The sequence below is a fragment of the Mastigoproctus giganteus genome, chromosome 8, assembly GCF_048544385.1.
Source record: "Mastigoproctus giganteus isolate SK-2022 chromosome 8, ASM4854438v1, whole genome shotgun sequence".
Taxonomy (NCBI): Eukaryota; Metazoa; Arthropoda; class Arachnida; order Uropygi; family Thelyphonidae; genus Mastigoproctus; species Mastigoproctus giganteus.
In genome coordinates, this window is record NC_143582.1 from 32,126,818 (window position 1) to 32,150,844 (window position 24,027).

The 24,027-nt window shown below is 37.0% G+C and overlaps 1 protein-coding gene across 1 annotated transcript in view; it reads right to left on the bottom strand.

Moving 5' to 3' along the window:
* Nucleotides 1-587: 587 nt before the first annotated feature.
* Nucleotides 588-24,027, bottom strand: part of LOC150081424 (solute carrier family 22 member 4-like) — a 130,722-nt gene continuing 107,282 nt past the window's right edge. Inside the window, exons 7-8 of the mRNA XM_090380198.1 lie at nucleotides 9,968-10,086; nucleotides 588-706 (exon numbers count right to left, since the gene is read on the bottom strand). Of these exons, the coding sequence (XP_090236324.1) occupies nucleotides 10,031-10,086 (56 nt within the window). The 3' untranslated portion in view covers nucleotides 588-706; nucleotides 9,968-10,030. The remainder of the gene's footprint in view (nucleotides 707-9,967; nucleotides 10,087-24,027) is intronic.

Genomic DNA, 24,027 nt, shown 5'->3' on the forward strand with positions numbered 1-24,027 from the left:
TCGGCTGTGCTTGGCTCTGCCTTGATGGCAGTTAGCAGATTATGCGAATTGAAGACAAGTTTAGTTTTTATATAATATCACATAATTTAACAATCCTTTAATAGGGATATGTTCGTGTTTTAATACTTAAAGATTTTATATTACATTAACCGGATCAGTTTGATGTGAGCATCGGGTCCAGATTTCCTACAATAAAGGTATGATATGGATATTATATTTAAAAGGTCAAAATAGCACAAGTTATTTTATAATTTCAAAGAGTACAATATGTTTCAGTAACCTTTCATTTTTCTGAGTTACTATTAAAAAAAACTTTTAAAAAATTATTTTTTGACGGATCCCCCTCTTTGACTCAATTATTTGCCAAAAACTAATTAAACTGCTTGCATTTATGGCTGTAACTTATTCAGTAATCTCTTAAGAGAACATTATAAAATATAACAATAAAATGGACTATTGGTTATTATTTATTTCTTTCTAATCATGCATTTCTAACTTTTCATATCTTATTATTCTCTCGCTCTCTCTCAAAAACATCATCCAAACTTACTTATTTAATACCAAGTCCCCTGGATATACCTCTTGTTTTACAAGATTTGTAATAACCTTTGTACTAGTAGATGGTAGTATATTTTGCTGATAGATTCCATTTTCTGTCCTGAAATAAGGTGATGCAGGTCTCTCTACAATCACCATCAGGTTTTTTCTGCAAAAAAACAATTATGAAAAATATTTGCCAGAAACCTTTCACTAACAAACAAACAATTTTAGTTGTTATATATTCTTCTAGAGACAGATACCTATTTTTATGTGTGATTTTACAGCGTTAATACAGGGTCCCTTGTTGTCTTAAATATTTGTTAATGACAGCAATGAAGGTACAAGAAGTCTGGTATCAAAATCTGATGACAATATGCAAATTAGGGGGTGGCAAAAGATAATAAACAGGGTATTCTGCTTCAACAACTAGAAAAATTATTCAGGGTCCGAAAAATGATAGTTAAAAAGGGACTGGACGAAAATCAGGTTAAAGTACAATATTGGGAAATGAAAAGTTTTGCATATGGGTAATAGCAATTCCAGCTTATCTTATTATTTGGAAAGCATTAAACTTTGGGCAGTTGATAATGAAAAAGACTGAGGCATAATAAAACAAGCAGACAGATTCTAGGAGGGCAGTGTGCGTAGTGTGTGGTATTCCATCTATAATGCACAGGTATTTTGTTAGTAGCGGCAAAAAGGTAATTGTTCCATGATATGAAATCTAGGCCACACTTTGAGTATTGTATAATCAAGGTATGTCACAATTTCTTGGGGAGTATATACTTCAATGCTAGGAGTATATACTCCCCAAGCTCATAGAATTTATAGTTAATAAATTCTATGAGCTTGAAGTGCTAGTCAAGACATCAAAGGCAGATATTGTTGGGATATCAGAGACATGGTGTCACACAGACATAAGTAGTGCAGAACTGGAATTTGGGGAGTACAATGCACACAGAAAGGATAGACAGGACAGAAAGGGAGGAGGGGTTATGCTGTTAGTTAAGAAACACATAAAATCTAAAGAAGTGCATCCAATTGATATTGGTGGACAATGCAATGTTGAGTCTGTTTGGTGTGACATAAGCACTGGGAAAGGAAAAATGAGAGTAGGTGTGTGTTATAGGCCTAATGAATCTGATGAGTATAATGAAAAATTGTGCAGAGAAATAGTGGGCCAGTAAATTAGAGTGTCATTAGTAGAGGCATATGATGCAAGAAAGCAAGCTTATGCAGCATCAGCCAGGGTAAAAAAAAAAAAAAAAAAACTTCCACTTCACCCCTCCATGCTGTGCCCGAGCTATAACTGAAGTCTTATCTAGTGCATGTATACTTGCGTGTACAACAATGCTAGGAGTTTGGTAAATAAAGTTGATGAATTTGAGGCATTGCTCAAAGCATCAAAGGCGGATATTGTTGGGATATCAGAGACATGGTGTATTCAACTCTGGCAGTAAGCTAGATTATCTAGCTTACTGCCAGAGTTGAATACACCTCTCCATTTCCCTCAGCATGAATTGTTGAGGAGGCTTCCATCCTGCAGTGGGTTGATAATGGCTGCACTTTACTTTTTTTTTTTTTTTTTTTACTGGAACTCCCCTCGCTGAATAACTCCTCATGTGTGAATGTTGATGCAAAATATTCATTTAGTTTGTTAGCTACCTGAGCAGGATCATCAACATTTGAACCATTGATATCAAGTGGACCAATCTGATTCATCCCCTTCCTTCTAGAGTTTACATAAGAAAAGAACTTTTTTCTGTTTTTCTTTCCATCCTTTGCCAAAGATTTCTCGTAATCTGCCTTTGCTTCCCTAACCTCCTTTGTAACTTGGTTACAGATCAACTTATGTCTACCATAGGCCTGTGTCACGTGTTAATTTATATGTATCCCAAGCATTTTTCTTCTCTGCCATATGTCTCATTAGTTCATCTGACATCCATTTAGGCCTAAACCTTGAACAATATTTCTTAGTTGATATGTAAAGCCTAGCAACTTCCAAGATAAGTTCTTTGAATGCTTCCCATTTTGAATTTGCTGTTGGTAACATCATCAGTTGGTCCCACTGTATAGAATTTAAATACTGTCTCAGACCATCGTAGTCACCTTTACGAAAGCAAAAACCCTTCCCTTTACCCCTGATGGTAATTACCTTTAGCATTAGCATTAGCATTAGTAGAGGCATTTGATGCAAGAAAGCAAGCTTATGCAGCATCAGCCAAAAAAAAAAAAAAAAGTAACATAAATAAATAAAAATAACCACTTCCACTTCACCCCTCTGTTCGTTCGAAATACCTGTCCAGCTGAGCCTTAAACTTATTTAGGCTATCAACTTCCACGACAAGGGATGGAAGTCTGTTCCACCCACCAACCACTCGCTGGCTAAAGGCAAATTTCCGCACATCTATCCTACTTCTGTCTTTCCTCAATTTGAATTTATGCCCTCTCAGGTGATTTTTCTGAGCTAGAGGAAGAATCCCATCAGCATTGAGCATGCTCAAACCATTCAAGGCTTTGTACACCTCTATCAGATCACCCCGCTGGTGCCTAGTTTCCAGACACTGTAATTTGCAAAACTTAAGCCTTTCTTCGTAAGAGAACCCCTTTGTCCCATTCACCAATCTAGTTGCCCTTCTCTGTACTCGTTCCAGCAGCTCTACATCCTTCCTGAAATGAGGCCTCCAGGCCTGTATACAGTACTCTAGGTGTGGCCTGACCATTGCCTTATACAAGGGAATAATTACCTCCTTATCCCTGCTAGAAAAATTACTATATATCATTGACAATACACCATGAGCTACTCTTGCAGCTCGTCTGCACTGCTCAGAGAACTTCATATCTGCCTGCACCACCACCCCCAGGTCCCTTTCATTCTCTACCACTGTCAGTGTAGTACCACAGAGTTGATACGTTGCTCTGGGGTTGCTGTTTCCCATATGTAGTACTTTACATTTGTCAATGTTAAACTTCATTTGCCACCTCGAAGCCCATCTGCTCAACCTTTCCAAATCCTGTTGCAGCAGCATATTGTCAGTAGTGTCCTTGACAACCCTGCCAACCTTCGTATCGTCTGCAAACTTGGACATTAAGCCTGATATACCATCATCAATATCATTTATAAATACAGAAAACAATAAAGGCCCCAATACTGAACCCTGAGGGACTCCACTAATAACATTAGTCCACGATGAGCAGTGTCCATTGATTACCCCTCTCTGTCTTCTCCCCCTCAACCACCCCTTTATCCATAGCAGCAACTTGCCTCCAATGCCACACTGCTCCAATTTGTGCAGCAGCCTTCCATGTGCAACAGTATCAAAAGCCTTTCTAAGATCCAAGTATATAATATCAAAGTTATTCCCTGCATCCAGTTCTTTTGTGACTGCATCATAGTATCCAATCAAATTGGTCAGGCAAGACTTCCCCTTAACAAAACCATGCTGTGTCCTAGCTATAACTGAAGTCTTGTCTAGATGATCCTGCAGTGCTTCTTTCACCAGTGCCTCCATTAATTTTCCGGGAACAGAAGTTAAACTCACAGGTCTATAATTACTTGTGTCAGCCTTTGATCCCCCTTTGTGAATTGGGGTCACATTTGCACATCTCCAGTCAATGGGTACCTCCCCTGAGTCCAAGGAAGCTCTCATAATTATGGCTAAGGGTTTGCTTACCTCCTTTGCTGCCTCCTTTAATATAACTGGATAGATCCCATCCACCCCAGGTGCCTTTCTTGTGTTTATCTTCAACAATTTCTCCTCCACTTTGCTCTCAGTTATTACAAGATTCTCTAGCTTACTGCTAGAGTTGAATACACCTCTGGCATTCCCCTCGCTGAATAACTCCTCATGTGTGAATGTCGATGCAAAATATTCATTTAGTTTGTTAGCTACCCGAGCAGGGTCATCAACAGTTGACCCATCGATCTCAAGTGGACCAATCTGATTCATCCCCTTCCTTCTAGAGTTTACATAAGTAAAGAACTCTTTGCTGTTTTTCTTCGCATCCCTTGCCAAGGATTTCTCGTAATCTGCCTTCGCCTGCCTAACCTCCTTTGTAACTTGGTTACAGATCAACTTGTATCTATCATAGGCGTCCGTGTCACGTGTTAATTTGTATGTATCCCATGCATTTTTCTTCTCTGCCATATGCCTCATTAGTTCATCTGACAACCATGTAGGCCTAAACCTTGAACAATATTTCTTAGTTGGTATGTAAAGCCTAGTAGCTTCCACGATAAGTTCTTTGAATGCTTCCCATTTTGAATTTGCTGTTGGCAATATCATCAGTTGATCCCACTGTATAGAATTTAAATACTGTCTCAGTCCATTGTAGTCGCCTTTACGAAAGCAATACCCCTTCCCTTTACCCCTAATGGTAGTTACCTCTTTCAGTAACTCCCACTTCAGCACACTGTGATCACTGCCACCAAGTGGTTCATTTATCTGCAGATTCTTAATGCATGAAGAATCACTACTGATAATCAAATCAAGAGTATTACTCCCTCTAGTTGCCTCCCGAACATGCTGATGTAGAAAACAATCATCCAATAAATCCACAAAAGCCTTGCTACTGTGTGAGTGACCAGCCCCCAAATTCCAGTCAATATCTGGGAAATTAAAATCCCCCATTATAAGACTCTCTGATTTACTGGCCCACTCTATTTCTCCGAACAGTTTCTTATTATACTCATCAGAGTCATTAGGCCTATAGCACACTCCTACTCTCAATTTTGATCTCCCAATGCTTATGTCACACCAAACTGACTCGACACTGCACTGTCCAGCGATGTCGACTGGCTTCACTTCCTTGGATTTTATGTGTTTTTTAACTAATAGCATAACCCCTCCTCCCTTCCTATCCTGTCTATCCTTTCTGTAGACATTGTACTCCCCAAATTCCAGTTCTGCATTTCTTATATCTGTGTGACACCATGTCTCTGAAATCCCCACAATATCTGCCTTTGATGTTTTGAGCAATACCTCAAATTCATCAAATTTATTTACTAAACTCCTAGCATTGGTGTACACACAAGTATACATGCACCTGTTCTTTTTCTTAGCTACCCTAACACAACCCATGTGTTTACTTGTACCCCAATGATTCCCAGCAGTCTCTGAAATATCCTGCATCTTATTTTCCAGGCTGCGGCTCATTCCAATAGAAGCAGTGCAAGAATCACTTTCACCTCTGCCAGTGGCTACTGTTAATCTATTAGTCCTTGTATCCCCCCAATCTAGCAGTTTTCCGACCCACCTAACCTCTTTGAGTAAATCCCACTTCGGCACACTGTGATCACTGCCACCTAGTGGTTCCTTTATCCACAGATTCTTAATGCATGAAGACTCACTATTGATAATCAGATCAAGAGTATTACTCCCTCTAGTTGCCTCCCGAACATGCTGATGTAGAAAATAATCATCCAATAAATGCACAAAAGCCTTGCTAGTGTGTGAGTGACCAACCCACAAATTTCAGTCAATATCTGGGAAATTAAAATTCCCCATTATAAGACTCTCTGATTTACTGGCCCACTCTATTTCCCTGTACAATTTCTTATTATACTCATCAGAGTCATTAGGCCTATAGCACACTCCTAATCTCAATTTTGTTCTCCCAATGCTTATGTCACACCAAACTGACTCGCCACTGCACTGTCCAGCGATGTCGACTGGCTTTACTTCCTTGGATTTTATGTGTTTCTTAACTATTAGCATAACCCCTCCTCCCTTCTTATCCTGTCTATCCTTTCTGTACACATTGTACTCCCCAAATTCCAGTTCTGCATTCCTTATATCTGTGTGACACCACGTCTCTGATATCCCAACAATATCTGCCATTGATGTTTTGAATTGTTATAATTCAAAATTGAATTATAAAACTATGAATTGTTAAAAAGCCAAGCATGACTTGGTAAATTTGCAAACTTTCTTGCTCACTGTCAATTCCCTAACCAGGGAGCAGTATATATCAGTTCTTTTTCCTTTTGTAATAGGAAATGGTAGGTTCTCAAACTGAAATTAACAGAAATGATTCTGCAAAACATCTGTTGCGTTGTCTATTTCTTGCTCTTTAGTGATGCCACGAAAATAAAATTTGAAAATTATGCACTCCCAAATTATTAAATTTTTTCTACCCTAGAATTTATTCAGGCAATGGTGGTATACCTCCATTTGTAGCAAGAAACAGTGCAGGCCTTCCCTGACAGTGTCCATTTTCTTTTTAATTTTTGGAAAACATTGGTTTTTTTTAATTTTACGTGAACAGTGCCAATATTTCATCTTTTATTCTTATTGTATGTAACTTTTTAAGTTTTAAAAAATATTAAATTTTAAAACAAGCTGTGGGTTTTGCATCTTTTATTTAAAAAAAATATATATATATATATTTTGCTAAAAATTACAAAAGTCATTAAGCATAAAACAGAAGCATTGTTCTCTTAGTCTTCTATTTTCCAGTTTAAAAGACCTTTCAGTGGAGAGACTTAATGTGGATAGTCTTAAAGTTTGAAATTTTGTAATTTCAAATTGTGCATATCTGCTACTACATAAATATATAAAAAAATAAATAAATAAAAAAAAAAAACACATGCATATTCAATACTATTAGTTACTTTCATTTTTGCTTGTTTCAAAATTTATTTCAAATTTTCCATCCTTCACAACATGCAAAATTTGATATGTTGCTTCTCGTGGAGTAGTAACCATTTTGAGAGAATACTGGGTTTCATGTTATTGTCTTTACACTGTAAAAACAACAATACTTTCAAAAACAACCAGATTAAGAAGATAGATTTATTTACATAGCAGGAGAGGAAAATGAAGTAACTTTAAACAAATAGCATAGTGTTTTTCTGATAACATGCCATTCTTTAAGCAAAATCCAAATAGTCGCAGAAACAGTGGTGGGACATCTGAGAAGGCCTTGCACCCAATTTACAAAGGAAAAACGTAAGAAAATCACTACAAAAATTTGTGGTAAAAGTCTCTGTATTTAGGAAGGTAGAAAAAATTTAAATTTTTAATCATTGATTAACAGTTAATGCAAGGACATTTTGAAGAACACCTGCAAGATATATGTCCTGTGAGATAATTGTGCAGTCAGACATGAAGCTTTCCGAGCAGTGCAGACAGAGCAGGTCATGGAGTCCCATCAATGACACACAGGAACCCCACGAGCAAGGATAAGGAGGTGACTATCCCCTTGCACAAGGCAATGGCCAGGCCACACCCTGAACACCACACACACAGGTCTGGAGGCCCCACTTCAGAACAGATGCAGAGCCGCTGGAATGACCACAGAGAAGGGCAATGAGATTGGATGTTACCAGACTGCTCAAATAAACCCTTCATACTCAGGCCATGTATTTTTTAAAAAACTCTTCATAAAAATATTACCAAAATGGGGCCATAAATGATAAATTTACATCATTATGGCAGTAAATTTATTTTGTTCAAAACAAAACAGAAAAGAAAAATTATTGTTAAAACAGTAATTTTATATTAGAAATCATCAATTATAGGATTTATATGATTTGTATTGAATCCTATCTGATTTCAGATATAATTCAACATAATGAACATAACAACAATAACACGATTAATGACAGTAATCAGGGTATGCTACTGCATACCCTGATTGATAATACATAGAACTTGTTAATCCCCACCTCCAGTTGGGGGAATCATCAAGTTACTGAAGTTAAAGTATATTATGATATCATGCTATTTATACTGCAACAAGATCTAGATAAATTAGGCTGATGGGCTGAGAAGTGGCAGTTGAAGTTTAATATTGACAAATGCAAGGTACTGCATATGTAGCAGTAATCCCATATTAATGTACCAGCTGCATGGTAACACGCTCTGGGTAGTGGGGAATGAAAAGGATCTGGGATAACTGTGTGGTCGGTCAGATATGATGTTCACTAAGCAGTACAGATAGTCTGCCAGGACAACCCATGGGGACTTGTTGATAATACACAGGAATTTTGCAAGCAAGGATTTTATTTTAGATTTTATTTTATAAGGAGATGATTACCTTGTTGTATAAGGCAAGGGTTAGGTCACATTTTGAGTACTGCATACAAGACTGGAAACCTCATTTGAAGATGGATATGGTTCGGCTGGAGCAGGTGAAAAGAAGAGCAAAATAAAATTAGTGAGGGCAACAAAAGGGTGCTTTTATCAGAAAAGGCTTTAGTTCTGTAAACTGTAGCTCTACCCCACAGGTATCTAGTCTCCAGACTAGATACCTGTTGGGTAGAGCTGGTTAAGGTGTTTAAGGCTCTAAACAGATTGAGTAAGCTCAATGCCAATGGAATCCTTTCTCTTGCCCAGAATATGCACATGAGGGAACATAAATTCAATTTGAGGAAGGAAGGTTACAGAACAGATGTGTGAAAATTTGTCTTCAGCCAGTGGGTAGTTGATAAACTTCTGTCTGGTGTTGTAGAAGTATGTAGTTTGAACAAATTTAAGGAAGAACTACATAAATTGTTAAACAGGATGGACAGGTAATATGGAATGTGTTTTTTTTTTTTTTTTTGGCTAATACTGTATAACCTTGTTTTCTAACTAATAATATTAATACTAATAAGTTGAGTTTTATGAACTTCAAAATATTTTATTCATTGGTATTTTTAGCTATTTCGCCATTATCAGTCATAATACATTCAGATATAGCACAAATATCTATGGCAGAACATGTCTACAATTTAAACATGTAGATATATACAGTTACATATTTGTGACTGCATTAATTAATTTGAGTCTCAAGGGAGAATATGCTGTCCTATAAACTACAATAAAAAAATTATCAAAATAACGTGAGCTTCGTCAAACAGAAAGGAATGCAAAGCAACACCAAACACTTCCCCAAGCTATAAACAAATTATATGAGAGGAAACTGTAAACATAATTTATTTCAGCAACCAGAAAAAATTTTGCCATGTTTGATGAAATGAAGAACAATGAAGAACAATTTCCTCAGATTTAGGATATTTTCAAACCTGTCTTTCATTTCATTGCAATTTTCACTAAGTTAAAACTGCAATGAAATTCTTATTAATAAATATAAAACTAATAAAATATTTTTTAAGCAACAATAACTTGAGCAAAAAATCTATATGAAATCACATATTGGACAGGCATTTTATAAATAGCATGATATCATAATATACTTTGACTTCAGTAACTTGATGATTCCCCCCACTGGATGTGGGGATTAACAAGTTCTACATATTATCAAGTTCAAGTGGATTATGTCTGTGTAAATCAGAGATAATCCATTCAAAATAATGAATATGTGGACATGTCCACAATTCCATAACCAGAATATATGAGTAAAAAAAGAAAACTGATGAAAAATCCATCATGGTCAACACATATATGTAATCAGTACAATCACTAATAAAGTTTAAACTTACCTTTCAGTAAATTCTTGGAGTTTCTCATTTCTTGTTTCTGGAAGCCAATAAATGAATAAACCACTAATAATAGATGCAATTCCAAATATAATACATAGTAGTACTGAAGGATGATGACGCTGGAAACATAAAATGAAGTCTATCAGCAAGCAGTCTAATATTTGAAATATGTTTTATAAAATTAATGGATCTGATGATAGTGCCAGAAAGAGACATTTTGTTGCTCCAGGCACTGGATACTTTCTAGTACTGCTTTTAATAATATACAGATATGAACAATAGACTGACACCTTGGGATATTGCTTAGCTTACTAGTATCTCAAGCCAGCCCTGTCTGCTGAGGAACGTCTTTACTGAAATAGAAATATTTTTCATTTATTTTTCACTGATCTATTATTTAGTTTGCACGTATGGATGAAAATGAAACACTTCATAAGCTACCATATTTTTTTTTTGAATTGTAAATCAATATTGAATTTAGTGGAAATAAATATTTAGTGTATTACATTTAAATAAATTTAAATCTCTGTTTTTACTATGGGAAAGTCATGTAAGGTTTAGCATGCAGAGACTACAACAATAGTAATATATTTTGTGGCGTTACATTGATTTGAATATATGGTGTGTGCATGTGCAACTGTGCTGGAATCTGACCACTTGGGCAGGGGCATTCCTAGGGTATGTGGTGCCCAGGTGTCAATCGCAATTTGGTGCCTGGGTGCCATTTGGAATTTGGTGCACCCCTTTAAAATCTTCTTCATATGTGTATGTAAGTTTCAAGTTTTCAGGCGCCCCTTGAACAGAATCCTCAGGAGGGCCCGCCCCTGCATCTGGGTACAGCCATACTGTCCATGGGCACCGGCAGCATGGTGCAAGTGCACCACCTTTGGATGTCGAAGTAATAAACAATTTTTAATATTTTCATTAATTTACTGAAACATTCAAGCAATACAAATTCTACAAAAAAAAACTTAAATACAATTCAAATAATTCATTAAAACAATAACAAAATTAAAATAACTCTTGCAAAACAGAATTAGATCCCATAAATTTTTGGCATAATCTTTAAATAAAAATTGCAATCTTATTGGCTTCTCTGCAAATATAGTTTGATATACAGCAGACTCTCGATTTACCGGGACAATTCAAGATTCCAAAAAAAAAAAAAATAAATAAAAAAAAAAAAATACCAACCAGAAATCATAAAATTCAAGTAATAACTATAATAGGTAGAAACAGATGTTTTTCAAGTCATAAGTAAATAAGTGACAAGAAGCAGCGTTATAAGTTGTCATTGGGAGATTAGTGTACCTATTATCTTGCAACCTCCACTGTCTTCACACTCCCCGCTAAAAGACCAAATGATTAGTTTGTTTTAGTGTGTGGCATCGATTGTTGTGTTCATCGCACCTCAAAAGGACAAATTTTTTATCGTTACGTACGTCCGGGATGTGGAATTTTTTTTTATAGTAACTATTTTTTTTTTTTTTTTTTTGTTTATAAATGGCAAAAATGATGGGCAAACGCAAGAGTTGTGCTTTCAATTAAACAAAAACTTTAAACTATTCAAAAGTTTGAAAACAGTGCATCCGTTAAATCTCTAATGAACCATATAATGTTGGTGACCAAATCATACGCAACATTGTAAAAAATAAAGGGAAGCTATTCGATTTAAAATCAACATCGTAAAAAATAAACGGAAGCATCGTATTGGATACGCGAGTAGTGCATGGTACTTTTTTTTCCAATTTTTGTTTATCACCATACTTTTTACGCATGTTGCTGAACATTTTTCGATACTATGCAAGTCGAGGACTTATTATTTATTATTATTAGCCATATGGTGCAAGGAAGCCTGAACCTTATGCTGCACCAGCTGAAAAAAAAAATTTCTGAATTACCCTGAGAGAGAGAGAGAGAGAGAGAGAGAGAGAGAGAGAGAGAGAGAGAGAGAGAGAGAGAGAGAGAGAGAGAGAGAGAGAGAGAGAGGTAGAAGGGAATCACCAAGAAAAAGAAGAATGATATGATGATATCCAGCTCAGAACCCTGGGTGTGCCAAGCCCAAACTCACCAGATGTGAGACCCTAGGACCCTAACGGACTTACGTTATGTTATTCATATTTTTTTTTTATATGACTAAAGATTTCAGTGAAGCAGCATTATATGTTGTCATTGGGATATTAGTGTACCTATTATCTTGCAATCTCCACTGTCTTCACACTCCCTGCTCAACAAAAAAAAAAAAAAAAAAAAAAAAAGACGAAATGATTAGTTTGTTTTAGTGTGTGGCACACATTTCACCATAATAAAGTAAAAAACCATAGAATTCCAGCTATCCATATTATGGCAAATGCAATAATTTACTATCCGTTTTATAATTAGAATCACTAACAGAAAAGCCCAATAACCTGGAAAGTGCAAATTGTTTTATAGCAGTGACCTCCAGAAATGTGCTTTAGTAAAATGCGAGCTCACGTGGGGTGATAATAGTGAGATTTTGCCTTAACCCTGTGAAGTTCTTTACAGAAAATTTAATTTTGACTGTTATCACGGTGCCGACTAGCGGGGCGCCTCTGTAGCCAGGTGGGAAGGAGCAGCAGTGCGTAGTATACGCTTCTTGATTAGACCGGGGTCACCACCAAATACGGAGGATGTGGAAAGGTCAGGGAATGACCTTTCCACATCCTCTGAGAGCCCTGTCAATCAATTCGGCCCTGGAAAGATTGTGCAGGGCTCAAGGGGTAGAATTTTTTTCAGCCTGGTCTGTACTTGTTAACAGGAGAGACTGCTTCTACAGGGATGGGATACACTTAAATAGAAAGGGTGCAAGAATGTTTGCTGATGCTATCGAGGCAATGTTAGGTGGGTCGGAAAACTGCTAGATTGGGGGGATACAAGGACTAATAGATTAACAGTAGCCACTGGCAGAGGTGAAAGTGATTCTTGCACTGCTTCTATTGGAATGAGCCGCAGCCTGGAAAATAAGATGCAGGATATTTCAGAGACTGCTGGGAATCATTGGGGTACAAGTAAACACATGGGTTGTGTTAGGGTAGCTAAGAAAAAGAACAGGTGCATGTATACTTGTGTGTACACCAATGCTAGGAGTTTAGTAAATAAATTTGATGAATTTGAGGTATTGCTCAAAACATCAAAGGCAGATATTGTGGGGATTTCAGAGACGTGGTGTCACACAGATATAAGAAATGCAGAACTGGAATTTGGGGAGTACAATGTCTACAGAAAGGATAGACAGGATAGGAAGGGAGGAGGGGTTATGCTATTAGTTAAAAAACACATAAAATCCAAGGAAGTGAAGCCAGTCGACATCGCTGGACAGTGCAGTGTCGAGTCAGTTTGGTGTGACATAAGCATTGGGAGATCAAAATTGAGAGTAGGAGTGTGCTATAGGCCTAATGACTCTGATGAGTATAATAAGAAACTGTTCGGAGAAATAGAGTGGGCCAGTAAATCAGAGAGTCTTATAATGGGGGATTTTAATTTCCCAGATATTGACTGGAATTTGGGGGCTGGTCACTCACACAGTAGCAAGGCTTTTGTGGATTTATTGGATGATTGTTTTCTACATCAGCATGTTCGGGAGGCAACTAGAGGGAGTAATACTCTTGATTTGATTATCAGTAGTGATTCTTCATGCATTAAGAATCTGCAGATAAATGAACCACTTGGTGGCAGTGATCACAGTGTGCTGAAGTGGGAGTTACTCAAAGAGGTAACTACCATTAGGGGTAAAGGGAAGGGGTATTGCTTTCGTAAAGGCGACTACAATGGACTGAGACAGTATTTAAATTCTATACAGTGGGATCAACTGATGATATTGCCAACAGCAAATTCAAAATGGGAAGCATTCAAAGAACTTATTGTGGAAGCTACTAGGCTTTACATACCAACTAAGAAATATTGTTCAAGGTTTAGGCCTAAATGGTTGTCAGATGAACTAATGAGACATGTGGCAGAGAAGAAAAATGCATGGGATACATATAAATTAATGGGTGACATGGAAGCCTATGATAGATACAAGTTGATCTGTAACCAAGTTACAAAGGAGGTTAGGCAGGCGAAGGCAGATTACGAGAGATCCTTGGCAAGGGATGCGAAGAAAAACAGCAAAGAGTTCTTTACTTATGTAAACTCTAGAAGGAAGGGGATGAATCAGATTGGTCCACTTGAGATCGATGGGTCAACTGTTGATGACCCTGCTCGGGTAGCTAACAAACTAAATGAATATTTTGCATCGACATTCACACATGAGGAGTTATTCAGCGAGGGGAATGCCAGAGGTGTATTCAACTCTAGCAGTAAGCTAGAGAATCTTGTAATAACTGAGAGCAAAGTGGAGGAGAAATTGTTGAAGATAAACACAAGAAAGGCACCTGGGGTGGATGGGATCTATCCAGTTATATTAAAGGAGGCAGCAAAGGAGGTAAGCAAACCCTTAGCCATAATTATGAGAGCTTCCTTGGACTCAGGGGAGGTACCCATTGACTGGAGATGTGCAAATGTGACCCCAATTCACAAAGGGGGATCAAAGGCTGACACAAGTAATTATAGACCTGTGAGTTTAACTTCTGTTCCCGGAAAATTAATGGAGGCACTGGTGAAAGAAGCACTGCAGGATCATCTAGACAAGACTTCAGTTATAGCTAGGACACAGCATGGTTTTGTTAAGGGGAAGTCTTGCCTGACCAATTTGATTGGATACTATGATGCAGTCACAAAAGAACTGGATGCAGGGAATAACTTTGATATTATATACTTGGATCTTAGAAAGGCTTTTGATACTGTTGCACATGGAAGACTGCTGCACAAATTGGAGCAGTGTGGCATTGGAGGCAAGTTGCTGCTATGGATAAAGGGGTGGTTGAGGGGGAGAAGACAGAGAGTGGTAATCAATGGACACTGCTCATCGTGGACTAATGTTATTAGTGGAGTCCCTCAGGGTTCAGTATTGGGGCCTTTATTGTTTTCTGTATTTATAAATGATATTGATGATGGTATATCAGGCTTAATGTCCAAGTTTGCAGACGATACGAAGGTTGGCAGGGTTGTCAAGGACACTACTGACACTATGCTGCTGCAACAGGATTTGGAAAGGTTGAGCAGATGGGCTTCGAGGTGGCAAATGAAGTTTAACATTGACAAATGTAAAGTACTACATATGGGAAACAGCAACCCCAGAGCAACGTATCAAATCTGTGGTACTACACTGACAGTGGTAGAGAATGAAAGGGACCTGGGGGTGGTGGTGCAGGCAGATATGAAGTTCTCTGAGCAGTGCAGACGAGCTGCAAGAGTAGCTCATGGTGTATTGTCAATGATATATAGGAATTTTTCTAGCAGGGATAAGGAGGTGATTATTCCCTTGTATAAGGCAATGGTCAGGCCACACCTAGAGTACTGTATACAGGCCTGGAGGCCTCATTTCAGGAAGGATGTAGAGCTGCTGGAACGAGTACAGAGAAGGGCAACTAGATTGGTGAATGGGACAAAGGGGTTCTCTTACGAAGAAAGGCTTAAGTTTTGCAAATTACAGTGTCTGGAAACTAGGTACCAGCGGGGTGATCTGATAGAGGTGTACAAAGCCTTGAATGGTTTGAGCATGCTCAATGCTGATGGGATTCTTCCTCTAGCTCAGAAAAATCACCTGAGAGGGCATAAATTCAAATTGAGGAAAGACAGATGTAGGATAGATGTGCGGAAATTTGCCTTTAGCCAGCGGGTGGTTGGTGGGTGGAACAGACTTCCATCCCTTGTCGTGGAAGTTGATAGCCTAAATAAGTTTAAGGCTCAGCTGGACAGGTATTTCGAACGAACAGAGGGGTGAAGTGGAAGTGGTTATTTTTATTTATTTATGTTACTTTTTTTTTTTTTTTTTTTTTTTTTGGCTGATGCTGCATAAGCTTGCTTTCTTGCATCAAATGCCTCTACTAATGCTAATGCTAATGCTAATGACCACCGCATATCCCGGAGCAATATGGCCTTAGTTGCTAATGTTCCTAAAAAAAAAAAACCAAAAACCAAAACCAAAGCCGACTAGCGGTACTAGTAAAGCTATCAAGAAAAGGAAAGCGATTGAGTTGGATCAGAAAATTAAAATAATAAGGATGTATGGAAATGGCCAAACATTAACAAGTATTGCGGGGAATTCAGATTTGTCAGTGGCAACGGTGAATGCAATAATAAAGCAGAAAGATAGAATATGAGAAGCGGTGAAGCGATCGGCACCAATGAGGTGAACTATAATAACCAGGGCTACGAAATACAAATCAGTTTTTACAGTACAATAACATGCTTTTTTCTTCCTTTTATGTTTTCTTTTCTTATGTGCCACTCCGGCTACTTCACTGCTGTCTCCAAAAAAAGTTTTTAATTGAACTAATTAATAATATATAACTATTTTTATTCATTCTTCTGAGGATATTATGTGTTTTTTTTTTTTTTTATATAATTCCGGCATATCAGGGATATAGTAGCAATATATTATTAATCATTCCTGAGTTACGTAAAACTCGACTTACATAAGAAGTCCTGGAACATATCTCTTTCCTACGTCGGGAACTTACTGTATTTTTGGATTAACCGGGAAATCGATTATCCAGGAATATTTTTTTACCATCTATCCTGGAAAATAGAGAGTCTACTGTAGTTGTATTCATAAAATCTTCATTACCAATTATGAAATTTCATGCCTTTTTCCTTTTCACTCTGCCTGAATGCACTCAGTGTGTGCAGTACTTTCTCTCACTGGTCACGAAACGTTGGCTCGGCTGTACACGTGAATCAAACTGGACTTAATTAAGATATTGCATGTATTCGAACATTTGTTGAACAAACCATTTATTGTCACATGCGCCACCTTCAGTCTGAGCAGGTAGCACAGTGGTGTCATCATCATCCTCCCCACACCGAGTGGAAAAGGCCTGGGTTTGAATCCCGTCGTTGACACCAGGAACTTTTATGGGCTCTTTTCACTCCGGGGCTGAGTTAGTACAGGTTTTTTGAAGAGGTAAATTGACTAGAGAACACATGCAATTTACAGATGCAATACATGTGGGTATACGTAATAACTTACTGGATGACCCTAGTGTAATACAGTAGAATTCTGATTATCCAAACTAACTGGGACCAAGGTTGGTTCGGTTAATCAAATAGTTTGGATAATCAAACATATATGAGAATACCTGGTTTATACAAAACAAAGTGTAATTAGGTCTACAATTAAATTATTGTATGCAAGGTTATTGCTCTGTGTTTTGAAATATGAAGTATTATAAAAAATAATTGATTTAAGAAATATTTTTTAAATAATAACCAAAACGTTTTGAAGAAACAATGTATATTACAGTATATATTACATTTATTTTGAACTTACTTAATTGTTTTACATTAGTTTCAACTATAAATCACACTTTTTTTTTTTTACATAAACAGAAATAAACAAAAGTAATTGCACACAAATAAGAGTATAATGAATCTTGGGAAGGTTTATTTTTAAAAATATGTAATCATTTTTAATTTTTTCTTTGAATCATGTGAGATTGCCTTTTTTTTTGTGGTGAGGTCTCTCATCCTCTTTAATAGCAATATCTCCATAGAACTACATTGACACAGTTGCTCACACCATGCCATTGCAGTTTCTAGCCAGTGAAGGCCTCTGCGTGAGCGTGACTGCTCCATCTTCTTCTTCATCATCAGAATCACCTTGGTTAAAGACAACACGTTCTTCATCCTGGACTAATGCAACAATTTCTTCTTGGGTTAAAATATGGAAAACCAGAATCATCAGCATCGTTGTTTAACCATGCCTCTGCATCACCTTGCCCACGTTCACAAAATCTGGAAATCCCTTGAAATAAAGCTACACTCTCACCTACATCTTCATTCAAATCTTGCACATGTGTAACTGTCTCTGCGGCAGCACCCCAAAGTTTATGCCATACCTTTTTCAGATTTCTCTCCGACAACATGTTCCAGGCATCTGCTAACATGTAGCAACAATCCTTAATGTTGAGCTTCTTTGAAAACTCAACCACACTCTTTTCATCTCCCTCTGGTAGCATAAAGCAATGCAAGACTTGATTTTTGTACATCTTTTTTAGTTTTTCTATAATACCTTAATCCATTGGCTGCAGCAGGGCTGTAACATTTGGTGGTAAAAACCTGACAATGAAGTTCTTGTCAATTAAATTAATTTTTTCAAGAGGCAGGTGGGATGGTGCATTATCAATAATAAACAAAACTTTACCAGCTTTACCCTCATTTTCTTGATGCCTCTTCACACTTGGAATAAAATCTTGGCTTAACCAATCCAAAAAAAACATTGGAATTCATCCAAGCATTTTTCTATCCTTTATATCGTACTAGTAGGCACTTTACACCTATATAGCATCTAGGATTCTTGCATTTTCCAATCACCAACAATGGTAAAACGTGCTGTCTACTTGCATTTGCACACGTTCTAACTGTAACACGCTGTTTTTTATCTTTGAAACAAGGAGCAGCCATTTCGTGTCATGATGCAAGTCATTTACGATGGATTGACTTCCAATTAAGACCAGTTTCATCTGCATTGTAAGCATCATCCTTGGAAAACCTTCTTCCTCTGCCATTTTTGGAAAACTGTTTAAAAGCTTCTGCTACCGGGACATCACCTGATAAAGCTTCTCTTTGAATTTCAAGCTCCCTCAATCACGGTGAGATTTGAAAATTTTCAGCCATCCTATACTGGCTTTAAATTCAGATGGGCTTTTAAACTTTTGATTCAATTGTAACGCTTTTTTGCATAACAGAGGTTCAGAAATAGGTTTGCCTTGACTTCTCTTTTATAGAAACCATAAATAAACAGTCTTTTAATTTCTCATCATTAGCTGTTTTCATAGTTTTCCTTTTTTTAGAGCCACGTTCAACATTTCATTTTTTTCTGCTCTTTAAGTCAGATATGGTCGCTTTACCAATGTTAAAAATCTTAGCAAGAGATACACCGGTTTTGCTCTTTTTCAGTTTTTGCTCTTTTCTTCTATTGACAACACATTGTGGTTTCTTTTGCCTGTAGACGCCATTATTAACACAAAGGGGCAGCAGTATTAAAATTCATCATCAAGAGGAGTGTTTCCATTTACAATGGATTTCCTCAGCCTACAAGTTATTTTTTGGTAGAAATTTTTTCCTGCCATAAAGTGCGGTTCCAGGCATCTTGGTCGGTTAAACCTAGGGCTGTCATGCACTCTCGTACTCCATCCATGTCCTCCTAGTTCTTCCAGGAGGTATTTATTCCAGAATAGCCTTTGGATATCTGGTTTCTTGCATCCATTTTACATGTCCATACCATGTTAAATGTATTTCTTTGATAGTGTCAATAATATTCTTTTTCACTTCCATTTTCTCTCTTATGTCTTCATTCCGTTTTCTGTCCCTTCTAGAAGTTCTTGCTGAGCGTCTCCAAAAATCCATTTCTGTGGAGAGCAATTTGTTTTCCACTTGCCTATTCAACATCCAGGTTTCCACTCCATACAATAGAAGACTTTGTATAATCATTTGAAATATAAGTTTCTTTGTTTTATGTAGGATATGTTTGCTCCACAGAACAGAATTAACATGCCGATAGCCTTTCTGCCATCTGCTATTCTCTTATTGATCTCTGCTTGGGACCATCACTTTGTAATTGATCCCAAATATTTGAATTTATCAACTTGTTTGATTTTAAAACCTGCAATATTTAGGATGTGTCTTGATCCTGAAGAAAACATTTCAGTCTTGCTAAAATTGATTTTTAGACCCCATCATTTATATCCCTCAAACAATTGGCGACATGCATAGTATGCATCTTCTTCTAAGTCTTGTACTATCACCACCTGATTGTCTGCAAAAAGTAAATTGTGAATATAGGTGATCTTATTAATCAGCAATCCCATTTTATTGCATTTTTTTACCAGGATCTTAGGCAGATGTAGATATATATAAATTTTGAAAAGTGTTGGTGACATGCAACAGCCTTGTAATAAGCCTTTTGAAGTGTGGAATTCAGGTGACAAAGCTGATCCCACTTTAATTCTGCATCTGTTATTCCTGTAAATTGCCTTAATAATGTTAATCAGTTGTCCATCAATATTTGCCTCTTTCACATAAGAGTTTTCTTGGAACACTGTCATATGCCTTTTCAAGATCAACGAAAATCATAAAGATTTTTTTTCTTTTCGACTGGCATTTTTCAAGAATCTCTCATACCATTGATATATGGTCTATACATGACCTCCCAGCTGAAAAACCACTTTGTTCTTCTGACACCTCAATCTGGGCTTCTAAATGGTTCCTGATCCATTTTCCAAGAATCTTTAACAGCGGGTTCAGGACACATATTCTTCTGTAGTTTGAACAGCTTTTCTAATTGCCCTTCTTATAAATTGATGTAATATATACTGTTGTCATTTCTTTCGGTATTTCTTCTCCTCTCAATATACCATTTAACAGTTTTTGTATCAGAACAGCCACTCCTCTTCCTCCATATTTCAGAAGTTCCATATAAACTCCTCCATGTCCAGGTGATTTGCCATTCCTTCCTTCCTTTAGCAAGAGTTCCCTAACAGAAACTTTTAAGCCCAAGGTCTTCTACACCAAAATCCTCCACTGTCTTGAACTCTTCCCGGTCTTCTTTTAAAAGTCCTTCATAATACTTCATCCAGTCTTTCAAAAGTATTAACTGCAAACCAGCATTATGTTTATTCTGTTTTCTCAAGTCTTTAATGACCTTCCAGAATTCCGCTGATTGCTTGAAGCCCAATTTGCTATTAATAGTCGCGCATTTCCTTTCCCATTCTTCATTTTTCACTTCTACTACCAACCGATTGGCTATTTTCTTCTTTTCAACATAAATGTTCCTATATGCATCATTCCTATCACCCAGCCATTTCTGATATGCAAGTTTCTTTCCCTCTACAGCAGTTCTTACTTTCTCTGTAATCCAGGTCTTTTTTGGTCCTTGGCTCTTCTTTTTGCCTAGGATTTCATGAGCTATTTTTTTTTTACAATATTTTTTAAATATTCATAGATTTCTTCAGTACAGTCAGTCCTCGTATAGCACGATAGTTGTGTTCCTAGAAACCCTTGTGCAATGCAAAATTGTGCAATATAAATAACAGGCCAAAAGGAAAAATACGGTTAGGTGCCGACCACCCAAGATTGAACACACATTTGTAACCAAAACATTACCAAACACAATAAATAATCGTAATAAAATACGTAAGTATTTTATTACGACTATTACGTAATAAAATATTGCTAATGCTTTTGCTTCTATCGTAAGCAAACTTGTTCTTTGTTTGATCATCTATCCAAACAGATGTTCCATCTCTTCCAATTCTTTGTGTCTTGATCTAATGGATTTTGTTACACTTTGAGTTGTTCCTGCTATGAAAGTTGTTTTTATTTTATCTGCATTCTTTCTATTCTTGGCGTTGCCTCATTTAGGCCTGTAGCACGTGCAATATCACATGGTCTTTCGTTTCGCTCAGTGTTTCACAATTTCATATTTTTTCTCTATGACAGAGGCGGACTGGCCATAAGCCTTACCGCGGAAACCCCGGTGGGCTGGAGGCCAGTGTGATTTTGGCCATAAACGCTAGTATGAGGCCACTACAAATTTTCCCGGGTAAGAATTTTTGACCCAGTCCGTCTCTGTCTATCGATATTGCTTTTCTTTTTCTCTCTGAATATGTAGTGTCTTCACCAGACACTTCCTTTTCACACCTTTTAAGTATTTTATTCATCTTTAAGGAATAAAGCACAATTACAAAATGAGGAGGCATGCTTTATACACATAAACAAAGATGCACGCATGTAGCAACTGAATAAACAACACCGGAAAGGCAGCAACACACTATTAACACTTCACATTTTACTAAAGCAGATTTTTGGGGTTACTACCATAAAACAATAAAAACAATTTCCATTTGCATTTCTGCTGGTGGAATCTGTTATAAACTGGTGGCAAACGTGATCTAATTGCATTTGCAATACCAATAGCTGGAATTGTGTGGATTTTTACGTTGTTATGGTGAAATGTGTTTCCCCTTCACTGATATGAAAAACATAAATACATTTTCAAAATCTTCTCTTCGTTCCTATTATGTTGCGTTCAGTTGAGGTGATTCTGCATTCGACTGCCATTTCTTGTAAACACAAAAGCGAATCGTGCATAAGCAAATTCGGTTTGTGCTATATACGATATCATTCCTCTATTTATAAATCGTGTATGATCGAATTCGTGTAATGTAAACACGTTATACGAGGACTGACTGTATTACCTTTTATCTCTATGTTAACTGCAGCATCCAATATCTGGGTGAAGTTTTTTCTAATGCTGTCGTCCTGAAGTAGTTCAATATTAAATTGATCCACTCAAGGATGGCATTTATTCCTTCCCTGCATTGTTGGTTGTCCACACTTATTTTCTTAATCCAGTTCCACCTCAGTGTTGTTTTAACAAGAAAATGGTCAGATCCATTTTCTTGTTAAAGAAAATTGATCAGATCCATTTCCGACTCCTCTATAAACTCTGATATCTTTCAATACATATGTCCCTGAATGTTTGAAATGATGTGATCTATAACTGATCTAATTTGTCTTGTCTCCTGTGACCAAGTATATTTATGGATATCCTTGTGTTGAAAAAATGTGTTGTTTATTCTCAAGTCGAACTGTTTACAAAGATTGAATAGTCTATCTCGGTTGTTGTTCCTCTCTTTCTCTCCAAATCTTCCAATAACTTTGCTATTTTGTTCATTTCCTACTCTTGCATTTAAATCTTTCATTAAAAATATCTCTTTGTTCTTAGGGATTTTTTCTATTAGTTCACTCAGATCCTCCCAAAATTCATCCTTCAAGGTATCAGCCATGTCATTAGTTGGGGCATATATTCCCAAAATACACATTTCTCTCCCATACATTGTCAATTCCAATGAGAACATTCTTTCATTAATAAATTGCCAGTTTTTGATGTTATTTTATTTATCTTTTTTAACAGCAATAGAAACTCCTGCTCTTGCTCTTTCACTCTTATCGACTCCACTCCAAAAATGGTAGTATTCTCCCATTATTTCCTCTCCACATCCCTTTTTCTTTGTCTCCGATAACACAACAATGTCTAAATTGAATTTTTTCAATTCATCTGGAATAAAATTTCTTTTAGTTGAAAGACCCTGAATATTCCAGCATCCCAAAATCATTGTCCTTTTCCGTTTGCCGAGTCGTTTCAGAAAGTGCAGTTCGTTTTCATTTTCACTTGTAGGTCGTTTAGCATTTGTGTATTTTTTTACACTGAATGAGGAGCTAGCCTGTTGCAGCAATCCCCAACCTGGAGGACCAGGGTATCTCTTTTAGTCTGGCCCCTACCCTTTGACCTGTCCAGTATGGGAGGCCCTACCAGTAGCTAAGCTACCTAGTCATTCTAGCTACCAGGGGTATCTAGAATGACTAAAATTTACCTGGCGACAGAGGGTGAAACTCAGCACATTTATAATTCTTTTCTGTATAGTCACTATATTGCTTTGAATGACCACAACTGTATTAAAAATTATATTCAAATATATTCATAATTGTATTACGAATTTTCAGGTAAAGGAACCAATAGGAAATTATAGCATACCGACATGGAATTTATTTAAAGATATAACTACTGTGAGGTCTGAAGTGAAGGGACTTGGCTTTTTCAAAGGTGATTACAATGACCTTAGTTTTTAAATTCTTTCAGTGATGCCAACTGATGTTGTTAACAATGCAATTGCTAAACTAAGAGTGTTCAAGAAGTAACTGGAAAAACTAACAATCTTTTTATTGCAACTAAGAGATACTGTTCAAGATTCAAGGTTAGACCTAATTGCCAAGATTAGTGACAGAGAAGAAAAATGCATAGGATTACTAAAAGTGATCAGGGGATACAAAAGCATACAAGTAAAATTGAGGTAAGCCATGCTAAGGCAGATTATGAGCAGTCTTTTGCTAAGAATGCAAAGTAAAGTAGCAAAGAATTATTTGCTTATGTTAAC